Source organism: Schistocerca nitens, chromosome 7 (assembly GCF_023898315.1).
Source record: "Schistocerca nitens isolate TAMUIC-IGC-003100 chromosome 7, iqSchNite1.1, whole genome shotgun sequence".
Lineage (NCBI taxonomy): Eukaryota > Metazoa > Arthropoda > Insecta > Orthoptera > Acrididae > Schistocerca > Schistocerca nitens.
This window is the reverse complement of record NC_064620.1, coordinates 203,411,912-203,435,945: the sequence shown is the minus strand read 5'-3', so window position 1 is coordinate 203,435,945 and position 24,034 is coordinate 203,411,912. Positions and strand designations below refer to the sequence as shown.

The following is a 24,034-nucleotide window of genomic DNA, read 5'->3' as shown; positions in this document are numbered from 1 at the left end:
GTTTTATACAGCTACAGATGCTTCAGACACTGGTCTGGAAGCAATACTATTTCAAACAGCTTTTCCAGATGACATTAATACTATCAAAATTATAAGTTTTGCCAGTCGCATGCTCAAAAATTGTGAGTGTGTTTATACAACTATGAAACAAGTGTTAGCCTTGGTGTGGTCGCTAAAGTAGTTTAGATATTTTGTGTATGGAAAACCAATAATTGTGTATTGTGACCACCAAGCTGTTACTTTTTTGATGACATGTAGACTGTTACACATACGGCTAACCAGATGGGCATTGCTCTTGCAGGAATATTCATTGGAAATACGACATATTCGTGTCAAGGATAACATTACTGCTGATGCACTCTCTAGGTTACCGCGCGGTATTGCTGGAACACATGCCGTAGTAAACAGAAGTGACAACTTTCGACTAATGTTGATTCAGAACTCTCCATTTGAGAAAGACATCGAATTCATGTGCAAGAACATTATTAAACTTCAAGAACAAGATTATAAATGGAAAATTATTAAACAATTCCTCTCTAAAAGTAACAGTAGCCATCAAAACATGTGATATTGCCTTCACTACCATATTCTGTTCTACAAAAATAGTGATTTTTTCCAACAAAGAAAATTTTGCATTCTCCTTAGACTATGAACAAAAATTCCTTTGGGATACACATATATCATGGGGACTTGCAAGTAGTTATAAGTGTACTAACTTAGTAACGGTGTATGCGCATTCCCTCTCCTTCCCTCTTTCCTGATGAAGCAACCGTTGGTTGCGAAAGCTTGAATTTTGTGTTTGTTTGTGTGTCTATCGACCTGCCAGCGCTTTCGTATGGTAAGTCACATCATCTTTGTTTTTAGATATATTTTTCCAGCGTGGAATGCTTCCATCTGTTATATTCATATAATTAATTTGAACCCAACAATTACATTTGTTATTGTCACTGTTGCATTTGGAAATCTTGTCTGATGTCTTATTTTCTCTTTCTGTTTTTGCCAGTAGGTTCACTTTGTATTCACCTCCTCCTTTTTACCGTAATCTACTATACAATTTTATCCCGCCTATATATACTCAATAATACTAACCCACTTCCAAACCATAACCAAAAAAATTTTTTTCCCACTTTGAGCACTACCGCTGCTATAAAATCCACCGTTTCTAGTTCACAAACAGTTCGTTTTACCTATTAAACAAGTGTTTCGGCTAGTTCTAATAACTTTCGCTTTATTTCCATTTCCATTTTTCCCACATCATTGATCATTTTTAGCCGCTTCCCACAGGTTTTAACGTCATTATTTCTTCGTCAAACAATTGTTACCCTCATTCTCATAATCTGCCACCACAAAACCACTCCTTTTAATACATTTACACGTAGTTTTCTCAAAATTTTCCCGAATTTCTCCACCCTTTAACGTGTTTTGGCGGCAACACAACCACCTAACCTTTATGCACATCGTTATCTACCAAATCTACCAACCCAAGTTCACCACAGGATCAACACAGCCCAGCTTTAACCAACACTTTTTCGCCTTTTTTCACACCAGATCTCCAGTTGCTTTCTAGTTCACCTTTATCTCTCCCCACATATATTTTATTTTCATTTTCATTTCAGCCTCATGTTACACTTTCCACCTTCTAATACCATGTCACCCTCACAACAACACCACAACGCCCCCATTAAGTTTTATTTACATTCCCTCCGCAAACATGCCTTCGCCCTAGCCAGATTACGCTCACATATTTTATTTTCTCAGGCTTGTCTGACATTTGGCATTACCCCCAAAGGCCTCACACTTAAAGTTCCCATCTCTGGCTGCAACCCTTCTTTCCATCAGTCCCTATACCAGTTCCAAACTGAACAACCCATTGCACTCACCCACCTAATCCTTCACCTACACATCAACTCAGCCAATGAACACACCCGTCAACTCCTATCTTTAATAAAAATCCTCAATCTTTCCTCTCCCACATCCACACCGGCTGTACAGAGCATCCTCCTACAGGCCAACCACAAATTAGAACAGCATGCCACCCTCCAACTCAAAAAACTATCCAATCTACTGGTTTCCCACCTCCAGAAAGGCAACTCACTCACCCTTCACAACCTTTCCAGCAAACGTCAACCTCCTCTCATTGCACGCAAACCGTCTCTCCCATCTACTCAATCTCCCACTTCCAGCTCCACTCCCTCCAAAACCTCAAAATTCCAATCAACACAATCTGGTACCACAACACCCTAATTCAGTAGTTAACCTTTCCTCCAAACCTCCCTCCCAATCCGAAACCTCTGTCCTATCCAAAGGCCTCACCTTCAGCCCCACTCCCAGATTCAACCAAACAGCCCTCGTCAAAGATTTACTGTCCTACACTCGTACTCTCTGCTGGAAGTATCACTTTGCCACGAAGAAAAATGATCCTAATCCTACCCCTAATGATCCAACTCCCCAAGACACTATCCAAATTGAACCCTGCCTGGAACAGTTCCGTCCTCCGTCACAGCAGGACCCACCTCCTCTTCCTCAAAATCACCCTCTCCAAACCTTCCAGGACTTTCTGACTTCCAGTCTTGCCTCTCAATCCTTCTTAAAAAACCTTTATCCTACTCCCAACATCACCACTGCTGAAGCCCAAGCTATCCGTGATCTGACGGCTGACTGATCCATCGTCATTCTTCCGGCGGACAATGGTTTCACGACTGTGGTACTTGATCATCGTGAGTATGTGGCTGAGGAACTGCGTCAGCTTTCAGACAACACCACATACAAAGTTTGCCAAGGTAATCCCATTCCTGATGTCCAGGCGGAGCTTCAAGGAATCCTCAGAACCTTAGGCCCCCTACAAAACCTTTCACCTGACTCGATCAACCTCCTGACCCCACCGACACCCTCACCCAATCATCCCGGCCGCCCCATTGTTGCTGGTTACCAAGCCCCCACAGAACGTATCTCTGCCTACGTAGATCAACACCTTCAACCCATTACATGCAGTCTCCCATCCTTCATCAAAGACACCAACCACTTTCTCGAACGCCTGGAATCCTTACCCAATCCATTACCCCCAGCAACCATCCTTGTAACCATTGATGCCACTTCCTTACACACAAATATTCCACACGTCCAGGGCCTCGCTGCGATGGAGCACTTCCTTTCACGCCGATCACCTGCCACCCTACCTAAAACCTCTTTCCTCATTACCTTAGCCAGCTTCATCCTGACCCACAACTTCTTCACTTGTGAAGGCCAGACATACCAACAATTAAAGGGAACATCCATGGGTACCAGGATGGCCCCTTCGTACGCCAACCTATTCATGGGTCGCTTACAGGAAGCCTTCTTGGTTACCCAGGCCTGCCAACCCAAAGTTTGGTACAGATTTATTGATGACATCTTCATGATCTGGACTCACAGTGAAGAAGAACTCCAGAATTTCCTCTCCAACCTCAACTCCTTTGGTTCCATCACATTCACCTGGTCCTACTCCAAATCCCATGCCACTTTCCTTGTCATTGACCTCCATCTTTCCAATGGCCAGCTTCACACGTCCGTCCACATCAAACCCACCAACAAGCAACAGTACCTCCATTATGACAGCTGCCACCCATTCCACATCAAATGGTCCCTTCCCTACAGCCTAGGTCTTCGTGGCAAATGAATCTCCTCCAGTCCGGAATCCCTGAACCATTACACCAACAACCTGACAACAGCTTTCGCATCCCACAACTACCCTCCCAACCTGGTACAGAAGCAAATAACCAGAGCCACTTCCTCATCCTCTCAAACCCAGAACCTCCCACAGAAGAACCACAAAAGTGCCCCACTTGTGACAGGATACTTTCCGGGACTGGATCAGACTCTGAATGTGGCTCTCCAGCAGGGGTACGAGTTCCTCAAATCCTGCCCCGAAATGAGATCCATCCTTCATGAAATCCTCCCACTCCACCAAGAGTGTCTTTCCGCCGTCCACCTAACCTTCGTAACCTCTTAATTCATCCCTATGAAATCCCCAAACCACCTTCCCTACCCTCTGGCTCCTACCCTTGTAACCGCCCCCGGTGTAAAACCTGTCCCATGCACCCTCCCACCACCACCTACTCCAGTCCTGTAACCCGGAAGGTGTACATGATCAAAGGCAGAGCCACGTGTGAAAGCACCCAAGTGATCTACCAACTGACCTGCCTACACTGTGACGCATTCTATGTGGGAATGACCAGCAACAAACTGTCCGTTCGCATGAATGGACACAGGCAGACAGTGTTTTTTGGTAATGAGGATCACCCTGTGGCTAAACATACCTTGGTGCACGGCCAGCACATCTTGGCACAGTTTTACACCGTCCCGGTTATCTGGATACTTCCCACTAACACCAACCTGTCAGAACTCCGGAGATGGGAACTTGCCCTTCAGTATATCCTCTCTTCTCGTTATCCGCCAGGCCTCAACCTCCGCTAATTTCAAGTTGCCGCCGCTCATACCTCACCTGTCTTTCAACAACATCTTTGCCTCTGCACTTCCGCCTCGACTGACATCTCTGCCCAAACTCTTTGCCTCTGTATATGTCTGCTTGTGTCTGTGTATGTGCGAATGGATGTGTGTGTGTGTGTGTATGAGTGTGCGCGCGCGCGAGTGTATACCTGTCCTTTTTTCCCCCTAAGGTAAGTCTTTCCGCTCCCGGGATTGGAATGACTCCTTACCCTCTCCCTTAAAACCCACATCCTTTCGTCTTTCCCTCTCCTTCCCTCTTTCCTGATGAAGCAACCGTTGGTTGCGAAAGCTCGAATTTTGTGTGTATGTTTGTGTGTGTTTGTGTGTCTATCGACGTGCCAGCGCTTTCGTTTGGTAAGTCACATCATCTTTGTTTTTAGATATATTTTACCCAAATTTAAAGCGTATTGCACAGAAAATCTTTAAAACTTTTGTAATATGCCAAAAAGTTACGCCAATTAATTATTCGACAAAAACAGAGTTGTGACCTATAGTAGTGAACAATATTCACGATCTCGTCTAGGTCCTTGGTCCTTAGCCAGCGTCAAAGGATAATTTTAAATATGTGCTAGCATTTCACAGTCTGTTTAGCAAATACGTAAAAGTGTATCCATTAAAAACTGTAAGGGTTAAGCCGATGTTAAAGATATTAACAGAGAAATATATAGTTCAAGTGGGAAAAGCAAAAGCATTGTTAACAGACAGTGCTTCGTATTTTTCGTGTAGATCCTGGAAAGAGTGTCTACGTAGAGAAAACATTGGCCACATTCAGGTTTCTCATTTCAATCCAAAAAGTAGTCCCCCTGAATGCGTATTCAGAGAACTAAATCGATTCATGAGGACGTACGTCTCCAGCCAACACTATAGCTGAATAGAGTATTTGCAGAAATTCAAGGAAGTGTGTAATCATTTACGCCATTCATCTGCTGGTTTTACTCCTTACAATATCTTATTTGGTAATTGTCAAATGAACAAATAGAATGAAAACCTACCGAAATTCAATAATCCATTACCCACAGACAAACCTGCCTTAAAAACTAAGTATGTGTTGTGCTTCAGCATCACAAAAAAATTAAAGAAAACTTACTATGATAAACCTGATTAAACCTGTTACTTATCAAGTCGGAGAAAGTATGATGTTAAGATCTAATTCGAAATCATCTGCCATAAAGAAGTTATACAAGAAGTTGCAAATAAAATATGAAGGTCCTTTCAAAATAGTGAGAATACCTCATCCTGGAAGTTATATTTTGAGTCTAATTATAAAGGAATGAACAAAGGCATCTACAGTCACCAGGATTTAAAATGATTTTGGCAGTAGATTTAAGTGTGTGTGTGTGTGTGTGTGTGTGTGTGTGTTTATTTTTTAGAAAAGAAATATTTGTAATTTTAAGTTGTTGTTGTCTTGTCCTATAAACTGAACTGAAGATTTGTGTGTAAATAACTAACCTGTGGACTTGTTTGTCAAAAGAAAGTGACAAGAGAAGGAGATCTTTGGTAATATAATAATTCAGATAACCTATGCTGAAGAACCTTAAAGGTAATATTGAGAATTTGACAATGAACTAAGAAGCTGTAACCTGAAAAAATTGTTATGAACTGTTGTACACCTTTAGTAGAGGATTAGTGTACTGAACAACCTTATGAAAGAAGAGAAGCAAGAAACTTAAACTTAATCATAAAGAGACTTCACGATTTGTGGAATAAGACATTCTATGATGAACAGTATTTAAACCACCTTCTTTTTCTATGCTTTTAGTTACAGAATTAAAACATGTAGTGTAAGAAAAACGTTTAAAATCATAGCTGCATTCGGTAACAGAAATAATAGCTAGAATATTTATTATTACGACAAGTATTTGGAAGTTGTATTTGCATTTAGAATAAGAATAGCAAAGATATTTTCTTTTCAGAGCCAGAATGGCATTAACTGTTGCATTTTTCAACTTAGTGTAAAGAAATAATTTCATTTTGTACCTGATGTGATAGTTTAAAACTTTCAATGTAGTACACAGAAAAATAAGTTTAAGTACCTCACAAAATACTATGGAACCATTTAAACCAATAATGCCTTGTCTTGTAGTGTCGTAACTGAACTTGTGTGCTCGTACGTAATATTGATGGGCGATACGAGATGGTCTGTTACATTTTGAAGATTTGCAATCTGCTAGAAATGATTAAAAACAAAGAGGTAAATCAGCAACTTGGAAAATATCTTTGAAGTAATTCAAGCTAGGGAAATAAACGAATATATTGTCTTAATTTGATTATTATCAATGAAAGACTGAACTTAGACCCAATGTGATAGACAATTAATAATTCAACTGATAGGAAGTGATGAATAGTGTAAACTGTGAGGAATATACCTAAACTGTGTTAAAGTAAATAGCGTAATCTGGATCTTGCTGTAAAATCTTTGACTGAATTTACGTAACTAATTCCACCCATCTGAAAGAAAGGTTACTTCTTTAAGACAATGATAGAATGTGCATAGACTAGAATAGACCAACATAAAGTGAATTTACGGTGTTTGACATTTCTTTCAACCCATTTAATATATGTGCTCATGAAACATTTATCTGTGTTACAATATAGATTATCAACAGAGTGCAGCATTTATAGATTTTCTTTGGTGCTCTAGAAAGTTATCGTACTGATTCAAACTTTTTAGCTCACGCAAACTGTAAACTTTCATAGATAAACTCTGGATGTATATAGACTGTAATCATGATTAGGGCAACAATCTCAGTTTGTATGCATTTATGTGTAGCTAGGCTCCTACAAGTCGGGGAGCAAATATTCATCTGAGTAAGCCAGTACAACCAACACGCACTCGGCATAAATACCGTGCAGCAAGACAATTCTTTTTTGTGACTTCCCTTGTAAATATTCTACTGCGAGCTATCTGGAGCCTGAGGCTCATTCATTAACAATCAATCAATATGAAAGGGGAAGTTACAGCTCAAAGGAGTGTGAGTAGGATGTTCCTCATTTTAGGATACAGTGATAAGTAATGAAAGCCCTATGAAAGGATGTGATTTAACTGTTTCAATCTGGGGTGAGGACAAGTAATGGTGTGGGAGTGGGGAGAGGCATGGTTCCAATGTATCTGCTTCATGGAGCTGGTCAGAGGATTACTCCATTCATTATTTACTTCTACAGAGAACTTTACTATATTTTTATGAATCTTTGTTACAACACTTCAGAATTACTGTGTAGGAATTTGTTAGATCCATCACGTCTATGATCAAACATCTACAGAAAATTACTTACATGGTCTGGCTCCATCTGACAATGTCTGCATAATGCTTCAATCAGCCTCTCTACATATGGTTTAAACACCACAGTAACAGAATCATTGTTTTTCTGGTAGAGTTCTTCAGACAAACGATACCATAAATTAAACGTAATCTCTGCCACCTAAAAGAAATTACAAAAGTGTAATATAAATTATACTAATTGTTTTACTTGTTTGAAAGACATTTATTGTAACATAAGAGAGAAAATATTTGTAAACAAGTCCTAATGTTAACAAATTTGCTGTCTGTTTTAATGCAACAAGTTGCTTCTTTCACTGCTCTCCCTGCCACTGTAATGCTACAAGTCCAATGCTGCTGAAATGCATATCAGTGTGTCATTCTAATTACTGACTCAAGAATATACAGGCACTCCATGAAAAAGCTTAAAATTTTGTGGTTAGCAGTAATGAAGGGCACAATTAGTAAATAGACTACCTCAACAACTCCTGGAAAACTGTTTCCTTTGATAGTGGCAGTTAATGTGTTAAGCAACACTGTGTTGCAGCAGTTATGTGTTGCGGCAGTTAATCTATTACACAACAGTGCGTTTAATCATCTTTCCTGATAATATGGTGTCGATAATTTTTCTTTTATACTGAATACATGTTGCAAAGTATTAAGAAAATTTAATCCAAGAGTTTGAAAGCCATATACTATTAATACAAAACGCTGAGAGAACTTTATTAATGATAATTTATTATTATTATTATTATTATTATTTGTGTAGATAATGAGATTATTCTCTCTCTCTCTCTCTCTCTCTCTCTCTCTCTCTCTCTGTGTGTGTGTGTGTGTGTGTGTGTGTGTGTGTGAGAGAGAGAGAGAGAGAGAGAGAGAGAGAGAGAGATATCTTTATATAGCTTTCTAGAAAATGACGAAATTGGTTGAAGTAGTTCAGGAGACAGACCAGTGCAGCATAACAGCAGCAATCATCAATCATGGAGAAAATTGATGTAATTTTCTTATGTCTCACTGCGATGTGTCAAGTCGTGTCACAAGTGGCAGAGGGAGAGCAACCAAATGTAAGTTTGTCATCAGCATTATGTATGTCTCAGCTTTCATTGGGATGGGGAAAGTAGAAGCTAGACTGGCCAGAAAACTAAGGGAGGTGATTGCACGGCCGAGTACAGGAATCCTAAAGCCAAACAATAGACCGAACCAGAGCATCCATTTTTTGACAGCAGAAGATGAGGAATATTTTGAATTTATGTATGTAATCATTAACACTGTTACTTGAATAAGATAAAACCAATACAGCACTGGAAAAGAAATTTCAATCAGAAAATTCCTGTAACAGGAGATAATTCATACACAGAAATCTAAGTTTTTTTTCTGTTTATAATATTGTACACACACACACACACACACACACACACACACACACACACACACACACACACACAACAGCAGCAAATTGTGGAGTTAGTACATAGTAATATTAATACAGTCAAATGTGCATTTGCAGGTGATACTGCAGTAGTTGTGTACAAAATAATGGAAGTGAGAGGACGAAAAATTAGACTTACTATAAACAAAAACTAGATAAAATACATGTTAATATCCAATTCTATGGCTAAAAAAAATCTATGAAAAATGTTTTAAAGATGTTACCTGCTTCTCTTATGCGGGTGTACCTTTAGCCAGCAATAATAATATGATACAGCCTATTAGAGAAAGAATGCATGCAAGAAATAGACCGTATTATGTAAACTTTAAAAACTATCTTATTACAAGAACAACAAAGTTAAGAGTATACTATTCCCTTGTAAAACTAGTTGTTACAATGTGCTGATGACAGAAGCAGATAACAACAACCTAAGGGCATTTGAAAGAAAAATCCTATGGAAAACTGCTAGGCATGTGAGAGGCAGAGGGTTGGAGAGTAAGTTAAATCTGTCAGAATACACTGGTCAGGATACAGGGAAAGGATGGTAGGATGCCCAAACAAATAATGAAAATCAGATAGTATTACACCAGAAGAAAGAACTGACCCAAAGCTAGAAGGCCAGACAATGGGGCTCATCCTACCAAGATGGAGATCTGAGGGTAGACGTAATTATCATAATTATGGACAAATAGTGCTAAGTGTACGAATTCTAAACACACCACAAGAATAGCAATGAAAAACTATTTCATAATATCATATTTTATGCCACTTTACAGTTGATCAAAAACAAGTTTCTTTTATTATTTAAAAATTCATTGTATGAGAAATCTAGGGTATTGGTACCAGCTTGGTCAGCACACCAGTGTGGTCATTTTGATGTACATAACCTGACAACAAAAAAGAAGTGAAGCACCCACAAGGAGACAGAAGGGGGGATGGGGGGGGGGGGGGACAAACTTCACATGTTGAGAGGATATGTGACGTTACATGAGTGATTGAAAAATCAAGTCAAATTTTACAATGAACTTGCCAATACTTCGTTTCAGTATGACATTGCTCCACCTCAGGCCTGGATGCATGCACTGACTTAGTTGAGAAGGTTGTCATGAAGCGTGATCCACAATTGTTGTAACTGAGTCTTGACATCCTTGATACTGACACTGAGATGGGGTTCATGCCCGAGCTGGTCCCATATGTACTATTGGGGACAGATCTTGGGGATCTTGTTGGCCACGGAAGTACCTCAACATACCACAGACAGTTCACAGAGATATGTACCATGTGTGAACAAATACTGTCCTATCAAAAAATGATGTGACAATACCGCCACATGGGAGGTAACTCTTGAGGATGCAGAATACCTCTGAAGCACCTTTGTGTTGTCAAAGTTCACTTTTTCACTACCAGCTTTAACCTGGAGTCACAGGTGATGGCTCCCCCTCACTGTGATGCCAGGAGTAACGCTGTTGTGCACCTCCAAAACATTGGAAGAATGCGACCTCTCCACAGGTCACCAAAATACTCACTGACAGTGGTAATCTAGAGAAGTGCAGAGCCGCGATTCATCGCTGAAGACAATGTGATGACATTTCCGTCAGCAGTCCATGATTCTCATCATGGCACCACTTCAAATGCAGTCATTTGTGTTGTGGTTTTAGGTAATCCCCTGGTCTAGCTAATGCTGGTCTCTGGCCAATGGTGCAGGATGACACAACGTTGTGAGGGGTCCCTTACTTGTTCTGGATGGCATGCCCAGACACAAAAAGGTTATAATGTTCTTGGTGCATAATACCTCGTGGTGTTCAGATGCGTTTGACAAGAAACTTGATGAGGAGTACGCTTGCTCTCACTTTACCATGTAGCCCAAAATCTGGCCACTGTCACATCCAAATGCCTCACAAATCTGGACACTGCACAATTCAACCAGCAAGCCAAATGGAGATTCACTTAACATAGTATTGAATTTCACCAAATTTTCGACTATGTTCAAATTTGTAAAATATTACGTCAAGTATGGGAACACTGCTGATGCTCTTTCACACAACGGAAGTTGTAAGTTGCTGTGACCACAATTAAGAACTCGCTACTAGTAGTTTACAACTCTGTTTTGAGTTATGTGAATAAACAGGTGAACTGAAAATTAACACACAGTGTTGCTAAGGCAAGTCAGCCATGGCCGTAGATTTCTATAATTTCAAATTAGAGCTGAGATATTTGCAGATAACTTATTTCACGAACGTAGTGCAGTAGAGTTGGTCACTCTTTGACAGCCCATACATTGTTCTTCACTGACCTCAAAAATGGTCAAGCAATGTATTTTATTAAGGGTTATAATATAAACTACAGATCAGTATTTTGTTACATGTGTAACATAAAATTACACCCCAAATGCATTTTATGCATATAAAACAGCTGGATCAGTTTAGGTGACTGGTCAAGTAGTACAGCAAATCATAAATTATGTATCAACTTACCATAAAATGCATTTTTTTTAATGAATGAATGGATGACATTCTCTGTTAGCTGTCCTGGGACATGTGTGGTGAAAAATATTTGGTTAGAGTACTAGTGGAAAAACAGATTACGAGGAAAACTAGTTTAAGTGAAAAAAAGCTTAGTCGCAGCTTAAGAAGGGTTGTTTTCAGAACAAATCTGGAGGGCAGGTCATGAGTCATTCCTGCAAAGCTTAAAGAGAATCACCTGGCAAGGTTTTAGGTTATAGTCCTGGTCTGGCACACAGTTTTAATCTGGCAGGAAATTTTGAAACAGCACATGTACTGTTACACAGAAAAAGATTCATTTCGAAGACTCAATTTTAAAGCTGAAGATCACCTCAGACTTTGTACAATCATGAGAGTAAGCAATGGTGAGAAATAACACTCATTACTGCAGTCACGTGGTCCAGTTTAGCCTTACCATAGCCCATATGCACGCAAAATCCTCATTCTACAGATTATCCTTTCTCTTGCATGCAGCATGAAAGCCTGACGCCAATGCAGCAATCGCCACCTAGTAATGACAAGCACTAATGTGCCCCTTTGAAAGTCCATTAAGTCAATGTTAGTCATTAACACCTAGAACAATGTTACTGAGCTTATTATGAATTGAATGGGTGTATTGATTCTTTTTAAAGGAAGGGAAGGAAGATTAAGTTTAACACCCTGTCGACATTGAGGTCATCAGGGATGGAGCCCAAGCTCAGAATAACTCAAGTATGGGTCCTTTCAACGGAACCATCCTGGCATTTGCTTGAAGTGATTTAGGGAAATCACAGAAAGCATAAATCAGGATGTCCAGACATGGATTTAAACTGTCGACCTCTCAAATGCGAGTCCAGTGTCCTTACCACTGTGCCATCTTGCTCGATGAGTTTTTTTTTTTAAGTCTCTACTAGTGATGGACGTATGTTCTTTTGGTTTAAACACTTCAGTTATTAATTGATCTTATGAAGAATAACTACCATCAATTTAATTATGGCTTAAAACAGATAACTTTTGTGGAACTAAAAGCAATTATAATGCATTCTACAATATTTTGGGATTATAGCCAGATGACGTTAACTTCTTGCCTCAATATTTTGGCTGACAACCAGGTTGCTATCTTCAGGTAAATGTTATAATGAATCTTAATTATATTCTTCAATTTTTATCAATTTCAAATGCCACATTAAATTGCATAATTTTAATTAACTTGCCTGTTGGCAGTTTGCCTCACTCAAGTACATTATTTGTTGTTAACATAAATCAGCTCCTCAAGCTGGATACAATGATGAATTATTAGATAAATGGTATGCCTAATGTGTCCTTAATTAGAAACCTTATTATAAGACTAGGGTAAATTACAATTATAAATCATATGAAGTCTAAACTTATTTCAAGAGAAGGGTGTGGAATGTTCTCTGACCAATGTACCATACCAGATACTGAATACATTCAGTACATGAGTCAACGGAAACATTTTCACACTCAAAGCAAACACAATTCAATTCATGGAAGCATGACATTTTACTTTCACAACAAGCACACAATCACCAAAGTTTTTAACACTTACGGCGTGGAAGCAATAATGTTATGCCAACTACAGGAAACGAGGAAGTCCAGCTGACATAACATTTCATCATGCCAGTTAATGTTTTTTAGTGATCTGTAACATACTTTTATGACTCCTACAAATAACTGGATACAGCGCTAATAATTTCTATGGTGACCATCAGGTGTCAGAGGCTGGCATTGCTTTAAAAAGTGATATTACTGAAACATTTGTTATTGTCACTTTGTAGAGATTAGCTGGCGTGCACTTACACTGTACTGCATTATGAATACTGAACTTCACTTGCCACATAAATTAACTATGGAAGAAAATGTGCTTACTTATGTACTTTAACATAACAATCAAACAATAGAAATTCCAGGATGGAATATCAACAATGTAAGGTAAAGATAGATGATACTTACAATAAAGATAACATGTTAAATTGCGGACAGGTGCAACTACAGAGACACTTGCAAATTACATTTCAGTCACAGCCTTTGCCAGAGAAAGACACACACACACATACATTCACAAAAGCAAGTACAACCTCAGCACAAGTGACGGACATCTCTGGAACAGAAACAATCTTTTTTCAATTTTTTCTGCAATAAATACTTCTGAATTGCAGTTTCACTGTTTCAACACTAACAGTACTGAATGCGTTACACAAAAGAAGTCTCCCCAAAGACTGCAACGTTTGATGATAAGTACAGATATATGAACTGCAATCAGGCGTATCATGGGCAATGTCCAGTCAACTCAGTCCAACTCAGAATGACCTGGCGGCTGATCTTTTCACACTAGAAGTATCAGACATCAAATAAACGGTCCTTTTTAGGACCAGTGTTGACTGTAATATCCGTGAACGTTGAAGGAATATCTCCCTGCAAGCAACAACTCTTGCAAGACATGTGCCACACTAAGCACTGTGATGTTTTGTGTGTTCAAGAAATACATAGGGATACCCAGCAGATACATTGTACTGTTCCTGGAATGAAACTGGTTGCTGAAAGACCACATGCACAGTATGGAAGCGCCATCTTTATAAGACCTGACCTTGAAGTCTGTAGTGTTTGTCAGTCAGATGACAACAATATTGAAATTATTACTGTTAAGTAACTGTACAGTCACATCAGTATATAAACCTCCAGCAACAGATTTTTCCTTCACGCCACCTGAAAATTTTATTACAGAGAAAGCTTCTATTGTGATAGGCGATTTCAACAGTCATAGCCATGTTTGGGGGTACACTCAAGAGGATCAAAATGGTGAGGCTGTCCTGTGGGATGAAACTTTCCATCTCTCCTTCCTTCATGACCACTAACTACCTCATTCTTTCTACAGTGGGCGCTGGGAATGTGGCTGTAAACTGGATCTGCTTTTTGTAAGTGAAAGTATTCTTCATACCTGCACTAAATCCGTCTGTAAGCCCATACCGAGTACACAACATCGACCCATTATGTGCCAAGTTCTCCCACAAGTAAGACCTCAAGAAATCCCTTTCAGACGAAGACACAACTTCAAAAAAGCTGATTGGCAGAAATTTTCAAAATTATTAGGTGAGAAAATTGTAACTATAGATACTGTGATAAATCAATATGAGAATTTTGTTAATATTATTAATGCCTCCTCCCAAGCATCAATTCCAAGGGGATGCAGAATGAACTATATCAAGGGTATAACACCTGAAACAGCCACTCTTCTTGAAGAATACTACAGGAAGTTTGAAGAAGATCCTTTCAGTGAATCCACATCAAGCCTTGCACAGAATGTTCTCTCTTCAATATCTGAGGCTAAGAGAGAAGAATGGGTACAATTAATGGTTGACTGTGACATGAGTAAAAGTAGTCAAAAGCCCTGGAGGCTACTACGTCACCTGAGTAATGATAACATTCAAGTCAACACATATGTTAATATTAAACCAGACCAAATTGCTCGCCAACCCCTCATTAATGGCAAATCAACCAAACCCAGAAATATAGAGAGGAAACAATTATTCACACAAATGGATCAAGATAATAGTATATTATCTCCTTCTTTCTCTCTTGAAGAACTGAATTCAGCCCTGAATAAATGTAAATTGGGAAAAGCAGCAGGACTGGATGACATTATAGCTGAACAAATCAAGAATTTTGGTCCTGCTACTATGTTTTGGTTACTGGAGTTTATAAACAACTGTATTCAAGAATGCAAGATCCCTAAAAGTATGGTGAAAAGCAAGAGTAATTGCCATACCAAAACCAGGAAAGGATAGGAAAGATCTCAAAAATTATAGACCAGTCTCCTTACTCTGTCACCTCTAAAAAATACTGGAGAGGCTCATTCTTCAGAGAATGATTAGAAAGGTGGAGCCTCTTCTAATACCACAGCAAACAGGTTTCAGAGAAGGGAAAAGTTGCATGTCTCAAATATTAAACTTAACATATCAAAGATGGATATGAGAAACGGCTCATTACAGGTGCTGTCTTTATCAATCTATCTGCGGCTTACAATACAATCAACCATCGGCTCCTTCTGAATAAAGTTTATGATTCAGTAAAGACTTCACACTCATGTGCAATATTAGAAATCGTCTCCAGAACTGCAGATTTTTTGTGGAATTTCTCGGTAGGAAAAGTAGATGGAGAACTCAGAAAAATGGACTACCACAAGGCAGTGTGCTTGTGCCGCTATTATTCAACATCTACACCAATGATCAACCTATCCCTGAAGGAACTCTAAGCTTTATTTATGCTGATGACTGTGTTATCACTACTCAGGCTGACTATTTGGGACTGTAGAAGATACACTATCAAAATCTTTGGAAGAGTTCACTGCTTACTATCATGGGAATTACTTGAAACCTAATCCCGCCAAGGCTCAGACCTGCGCTTTCCACCTGAAGAGTAAACAGGCAAATAGATCCTTAAATATATCCTGGGGAGGCATCATACTCTAACATAATCCTACTCCCAAATATCTTGGAGTAACTCTGGATCGTGCGCTAACATATAAAAAGCACTGCCTAAACACCAAACAGAAATTGGCAGCCAGAAATAACAGTGCGAAAATTGACAGGTACATCATGGGGTGCTAATCCATGCACTGTGTGCTCAAACGCGCTTGCTTTAGGTTATTCCACTGCCAAATATGCATGTTCGGTATGGTACAAGCCCAGTCATGCCAGGAACGTAGATGTGGCTCTAAATGAGTCTTGACAGATTATCACGGGTTGCTTAAGACCTAGTCCGGTGGACAAACTCCACTGCCTTGCTGGCATAGCTCCTCCTGACGTCAGACGTGAGGTAGCTGCAAGCTATGAGAAAAGTAAGGCCACAACGAAGGAAGCCCATCCACTATATGGTTGTCAGTCTGCACATCCTAGGCTGAAATCAAGAAAGAGCTTCTTGACAACTACTGACGCTCCCATCGAGAATCCACATATGGCAAGGATCTCGCGATGGTGGAAGAAATGTTGGTATTTGGGAGAATGGATGGCTCCAAAGGAAGAACTTACCCCTGGACATTCGGAGAAGTGACGAGAAAGCGCTGGTAGATAGACACAATAAAAAACACACACACAAATTTCAAGCTTTCGCAACCCAAGGTTGCTTCATCAGGAAAGAGGGAAGGAGATGGAAAGACGAGAGGATGTGGGTTTTAAGGGAGAGGGTAAGGAGTCATTCCAATCCCGGGAGCGGAAAGACTTATCTTAGGGGCAAAAAAAGGACGGGTATACACTCGCGCACACACGCACATATCCATCCACACATATACAGACACAGGCAGACATATCTTTATATATGTCTGCCTGTGTCTGTATATGTGCAGATGGATGTGTGTGTGTGTGTGTGTGTGTGTGTGTGTGTGTGTGTGTGTGTGTGTGCGCGCGAGCTCCCTTAAAACCCACATCCTCTCGTCTTTCCCTCTTTCCTGATGAAGCAACTTTGGGTTGTGAAAGCTTGAAATTTGTGTGTGTGTTTGGGTGTTTTTATTGTGTCTATCTACCAGTGCTTTCTCGTTTGGTAAGGCACAGCATCTTTGTTATTTATGTATGTTTTTCCCACGTGGAATGTTTCCCTATATCTTTTATGAAATGTCAGAAGTGCAAAAACGTAAAAGCATTTCATACTTCATCAAAGTGTTAAGGTAATGAATTGTATGAAACTAACATGAGACTGTTCTATTGCCTTAGATGCATTGGTAAAGGTGCAAGGGTTGATAATGTTCTCTGCACTGTGTTGAATTTAGCAAAACCTCCTTCTAGGTATACGAAATATGTAACAGCAATTGGGGACTCTGTAAATGCTGTGGCTGAAGATTCAATGGTTGCTGCTACGTCAGAAGCTGTTGAACAAAATGAGGGTGACACAGACATCAGCATTGCTGTAGATAGATCCTGGCAAAAGTGTGGGTTTAGTCCTAAAAATGGTTTTACATCTGCAGTAAGTAGTGACACTGGTAAAGTTTTGGATTTTGATGTTCTCAGTAAGTACTGCCAAGGTTGTACAGTGAACCAGAACAACAGATTACTCCATAAACAGCAGTGTGTAAAAAATTATGATGGCAAAAGTGGAGGAATGGAGGTAAAAGGAGCAGTTAACATTTTTCAGCCTTCCCAGGAGACAAGTGTCAGATATGTGAATTACTTAGGTGATGGAGACAGCAAGGCTTTCATTGCAGTACAAAACAGTGAGCCGTATGACGTTCCTATACAAAAACTTGAGTCTGTAGGACATTTCAAAAAAAGCATGGGAACACATCTGCGTAACCTAAAAACCAAGCTGCGTAACACAAAACTGTCTGATGGCAAGACAATAAAATGTGCTGGAAGACTAACGTACAAAGAAATTGATGAATTACAGGAATATTACGAGAAGGCCATTAGAGGTAACTGTGACAATTTAGAGAAGATGAAAAGAGAGTGGTGGAGCACTTTCTTTCATCGAATATCAACTGATGAAAAGCCATGTCATGCTTTGTGTCCACCTCCACCAAACACTTGGGGTAATATAGGCAAGCTGAATTTTCTGGCACCCTGTATCAATTTACACATAAGCATTCTCTTCCTTTAGCAGTAATGGAGGCAAGCAAACTATTTAAAGAGATATGGCAAATCCTGAGCTACTAAAGAAGTGTTTACATGGGAAGACCCAGAAAGTGAATGAGTCCTTGGTTTTATGACCCTAAAGTTAGCAGTGTCTGATGCTCTAATAACTTTTAATGGTGGGAACTAGGAAAGACTTAAGATTCTGGAGAAGTTAGGGATAAGATTTGGACAGAACATAGCTAAAGGACTGCGGGAAGTGGATGAGCTTCGTGTACGTGAAGCAGAGTTAGCTCCCAGCAAATGACAAAAGAAGCAAGAAAGAAAAGGAAGAGGCAAGCACTGGGCTGTTGTGACACTGAAGAAGAACAGACTATGGGCCAGGGCAATTCTAGAGCATAAAAGACACAGAAATCTAAGTCTGTGTAAGAATTTGTAATTAAAAAAGTTTTAAAATTCAATATCTCTGCAATATTTTTTGCAATAAATGACCTGTTTTCTAAAAAAAAAAAGTACTGATGGTAGACATGAAATTTTCACAGCATGCCAAATGTGGGATTCAGCACATATGGAACTAGAATAATTATAATATTGAGTTATTTTGTTTTTATGTTCATTTATTTACAAAATTCAGTCAAAAAATTGAGTGTTTTACAAAAAAGCCCCACAGTACAATTTTAGTAATAATTCTAGTCCACTGTATCTAGAAAAGTGCATTCAATAATTATGGAAAATTGTAAGTTGGTGTCAAAAAGTTTCCAATATAATGGGTCACAAAATTTGATAATTTAACATTGGCAGCATAGAGCATACAATGTCCCCTTAAATCCCTATTTATTCTAGCGGTCTGTTTTTATCTCAGATAAGAGGACTTCCACCTTCTGCAGAGATTCATTGTACAAGGTCCTGTTGGGGTTATCGAGGTCATTTCAGTTTAATATGGACACTGAACCACAGGGCAACTTGGCAATTTTTCATTTACAATTCACTGCAAGAGGGGACTTAATTACATGGAACTGGTACTGACTAGGGATGAAAACTTTAACTTGACACTCAATAAGCCACTGAGTGACAGGGTATAAGGATACTGCGAAGTTCACTAGTTATTGACACACACACACACACACACACACACACACACACACACACACACACACCAATTTGCTTTGTATACCAGCAGCTCTTGACTCTTTATGGGCCACCTGTTATTTGCAAAGCTTTCTTACAAATTAATTTATTGCTTTGCGGCTGAAAACAAAATTTAACATTTTTAATGTGACTCTCCATCTCATCCCTTAGGACATGTGAAGGAACATGTACAAAACACAAAGTGTGGTAGTACAAAACACAAGGTGTGGGAGTGTGACATACTGAGATGTTACTCAGAACACACAGTCATGAAACATAACAGAGTTGTGGGCAGTTTTACCTCCTCTGGGTTAGATTCCCACAACCTTCCTTTCCTGCCTTTAACTAGAAAAGAGGACACATAAAACTCAGCATTTACTTTGCAACTTTTTGGCCTGGCATGTCTCTAACATTTTGTAAACAAGTTTCTTAGGTTGTCTTTACATATGCCAGATGTAAAGATACTGTCTCAAACATCTCACCTCGTAATCATGATGGCCTACACATGTCAAAACCAGATCCAAAATCTTCAGGGCAAAATGAGGTTTATTGTTGCAACTACCATTTACTATCTTCTCTAAAAACGATTCTGCCAACTCCGTGAAAATTCTGCAATAGTTCATGGACCTGTGGGGGTAAATCAGAACGTCAACTTCTATTAAGAAAAAACACAGCATTTAAAAATGGAGTAAAACAAATTACATCATCATCCAGTCAAATCAAAGTAAAAATGTGGTTGATATAAAGTAATGAACAATTTGCAGCCAATGGATTTTAATCAATTATAAAGCACACAAACAAAACTGCTTGCAACTGAGAGCTATACACCAATTCAGATAACAGTCACAAAAAAACACCAACTGCAACAAATCTGAAGTCTTTCTTAACTGCTAAACTAAAGACAGCTCAGAGAGGAGAAAAATGGTACAACATCTTACTACATGTTAGTATCACCCATACAAGAACATTAGTTCAATGATCAATTAAGTATGAATAATAAAATAATTCAAATTCTTAATTGTAGGTTAAGTTCTGTAACATGAGGGCATAGTTGGCAAAGGCAAAAACAGGCGACACACGACTCTCTCTCATTCACACTGCCACATGAAGGAATGTGCTCTTTATGAGTAAGTCAAGAGAGATTTGAGAACCAAGAAAATATCCCATCATTGTCCTACTGCATGAAATACAAAGCATGCCAGTACAAATTCTCTTGGTGTGACTGCAACAGTGTATGGTTCCAACTGTGTATTGTAGCTGTTTGGTGAACATTATTTGAATAATAGGGGTAGAGGCTGGCAGCAAACACTTCTGGTTAGCAAGATATATGGCTGGACCTTTGGCAGGTGAAAGAGGCCAGTTACAGTCAGTGTGAGGTGGGCCAGGAACTCAATGTCATCACTATATAAAACACTCCAGGAGGGACAAAACATTCAACATCAGTATGCGTAAGGTCAACTAATTGCTACAATCAAGTACAACAATATTTTGCTTTAAATGCTTGAAGATAACCTACCAACACAGAAACAGCCCTGGCTTAAGAACTCGCAGCACGCACTGACCACAATCACCTATAACACAGCATACTGTTCACTTTGAGAGGTGCTCTACATGCTCAGTAACCTACAACAATCATTCCCCTTGCACAAAGGCACTGAGTGGCTCCAAAAATGTGGTGCCTTGCATTCAGGAACAGTATGGCATTGCCTTGTACATAGATGAGCCACCTTTTAGCCAGAAAAGTGATTCTCGCCATTTGTTCATCTGACGTGCGCACACCACACTACTTTTTGAGGTGATTTGACAGCTGCTAAGGGTAATGTTGTATCCTGTTACACTTTTTTCATAGTCAATGTAGATGGGTTTATTCAATTAATGATAATTCCTAATCTGTTTATAAAAGAAGGGCACCATATACACAGAATGGCTTGCTCACTTCTCAGGCTTAAATTCAGTGAAAAATGCGTGGGTGTGGGGGTGGAGCACCCTGAAGTTGTTATAGCAAACCATGCTAAACAATATGATCTACAGTATGGAGAACAAATACAGTATTCAAAATTCCCAAGAAGAAGACATAGGCTTGGGAAAACCAGGACACAAAACTCCAAAATCAGATACTTGATTGTAAGGCATACGTAGGAGCAGATACAGACTCAAATCACAATCTAGTAAAGGTAAAGAGTAGGCTGATGTCTGAGAGAATCATCACGAAGATTCAACATACAAGAAGGTGCTATACTGAAATACTACGGAAAGATTATATGCATTTGAAGTTCTCCAATATTGTGCTTCTGAACGCCACAGTAGGTAGTTAAGATGAGGAGGAAGAGACATATCTGAAAGGGATAATCACAGGCACTGGACAGGGAAATACATATATGAGGAAGGTAACTATACAGAAACGAAACAATTATAGGGTGTTATTGGCCGGGGGCGCCATCTGGGGTTGTTCAGCTGCCTGGTATAAGTACTTATATTTGACATCATTTCGGCTAATTGCACATTAATGGAGATGAGATGAAATTATTAGGACAACATGAAAACTCAGTTTCCAAGCGAAGCAAATCTCCAACCAGCCAGGAATCAAACCTGGAACCCCCTGATCTAAAGGAGTGACACTAACCATTAGGCCATGAGCTGTGGACAACTGTGAAGAAACTGTAAGCAACAGTAGAATACTTCAATTAGTTGACAAAAGAAGGAAACATATTCATTTTCTGGACACGAAAAGAACACAGCAAATAAGCAAAGGACTGAAATCAATAAGAAGTGCATTGAAGCTAATGTGGCTGCAGGAAAAATGTAAAGAAGTTGAAAGGGAAATTACTGTTAAAAACAGGTTCAGCACATACAAATGCCAAAATAACTTTTAAGAAATTTTACAGATGAACCTGTAAACATTATGAGTGGACAAAGAATAGCACAGTTAAATAGAGAAGATATCAGATAGTTGAAAACAGCACCCTGAATCCCTCTCCAAAGGAAGGAACCATCTGATAAAATGACAGAAGATGAATAGGTGTCGATATGGGCGGAATCTTTGAGCTCCATCGTTAAGAGTCATAGTACACTCGCAATCTAACATCGCAGAAGTGATTGCTGAATTTATAAAATTGTTAAGTCAAGTGGCAACTAATAATTATTCAAGCATGTAGAATCCATGAGACTGGTGACATGTCATTGGACTTTCAGAAGAATATTATTCACAATGACTAGAAGATAGCAAGAGCAAATAACCTGAGAATAATCACATTGACAACTCATGTATCCAAGTTGCTACACAGGATAATACATTGAAGAAACAAAAAGAAAACTGAACATTAGTTAGATGAGAATCAGTTGGCTTCAGGAAAGGGAAAGCCACTAAGGAGGTAGATCCGACTTTACTCCATTTGACAACAGAAGCTGGACTCAAGAAAAAATCAAGACACCTTCAAAGGATTTGTTGATGGATAGTACTGAAGACATTGCTATCCTCTACGAGACTGATTAAGAATGAAGTCTGTTGAACAAAAAACAAATAATATGAGTAAAACAAAGAAAGATCAAAGTAATTAGGCGTAACTAGAAACAAAATTAGCAACAAACTTAATACGAAAATCAGGGAGTCTGCAGTGGACTAGATGAAGGAATTCTGTTACCTTGTGGCAGATGAGGCAATGAATATAAAACATCAACCTGGCACATGCAGAGACCGAATTCATCACAGGCTAATAGTATCAAACAGAGGGCTCAACTTGATAAATTCTTGAGAATGGCTGTCTGCACTGTATGAAGTGAAACATGGACTCCTAGAAAAATGGGAAACAAGAGAATCGAAGCATTGAGGCGCCTGAAAGTAAGTGGACTCTAAGAAATGAGGAGGCTCTCTGCAGAACTGAAGAGGAAAGGAGTATGTCAAAGGCACTAACCATAACAAGGACCAAGGTGATAAGATATATGCTAAGAGAACAGTGAGTAACTTCTGTGATACTGGAATAAGCTGTAGAGAACAAAAACTGCATGAGAAGAGAGAGTTTAGAATAAAAGAACTTTTAATCAAGGACAATGGGTGTAGTTACTACTCTGAAATGAGATACGCACAAGAGAGGAAATTCAAGGAAGGCTGCACCAAATCAGTCGCAAAAATGAGGAGAGAAAGAAAGAGGAAGGGGGGGGGGGGGGGGGGGGACTGATTACACCCTGTATTCACATTCAAGGGCAGAACAATATCTGAGATATTTATGTTCTGTGTGACTCCAACAAATGTGTTTTATGTCGCACACATTGTAGAGCTAGTTTTTTTTTATTGTTATTATTACTTCATATTCATATAGGTACGTCACATGTCACAATGTTACAAGATGCCTATCAGTGCAAACACTTTCTCCATGTCTCAAATTGCCTACCATCAGTTGGAGATGGCTTCAGAAGTAAATTTAATAGATGCATGTATATTGTAACATACCTATGTAAATCCAGTTTGGAGTACTCATATAAGAGGACAGCCATTACTCACCAAATACAGACTAGGAGCAGCAAACGGGCACGAAAGGAAGAATTATTTCTATATGATTTTTAGGAAGTTAGGAGCTAGTTTTCTCTGTTCACATATTTCATATGATTACAGTTTGTTCTTCATCTTTGGTTATCCCTGCTCCAAGTTACTCACAACAGCATGCTTGAAGTATATTTTTA

General features: G+C 39.2%; 1 protein-coding gene across 1 annotated transcript in view; it reads right to left on the bottom strand.

Moving 5' to 3' along the window:
• The window catches only part of LOC126194632 (transportin-3), a 202,484-nt gene that overhangs the window by 124,761 nt on the left and 53,689 nt on the right, over positions 1-24,034 (bottom strand). The window contains exons 6-7 of the mRNA XM_049932800.1: positions 19,840-19,984; positions 7,759-7,905 (exon numbers count right to left, since the gene is read on the bottom strand). Coding sequence (XP_049788757.1) covers positions 7,759-7,905; positions 19,840-19,984 — 292 coding nt within the window. The remainder of the gene's footprint in view (positions 1-7,758; positions 7,906-19,839; positions 19,985-24,034) is intronic.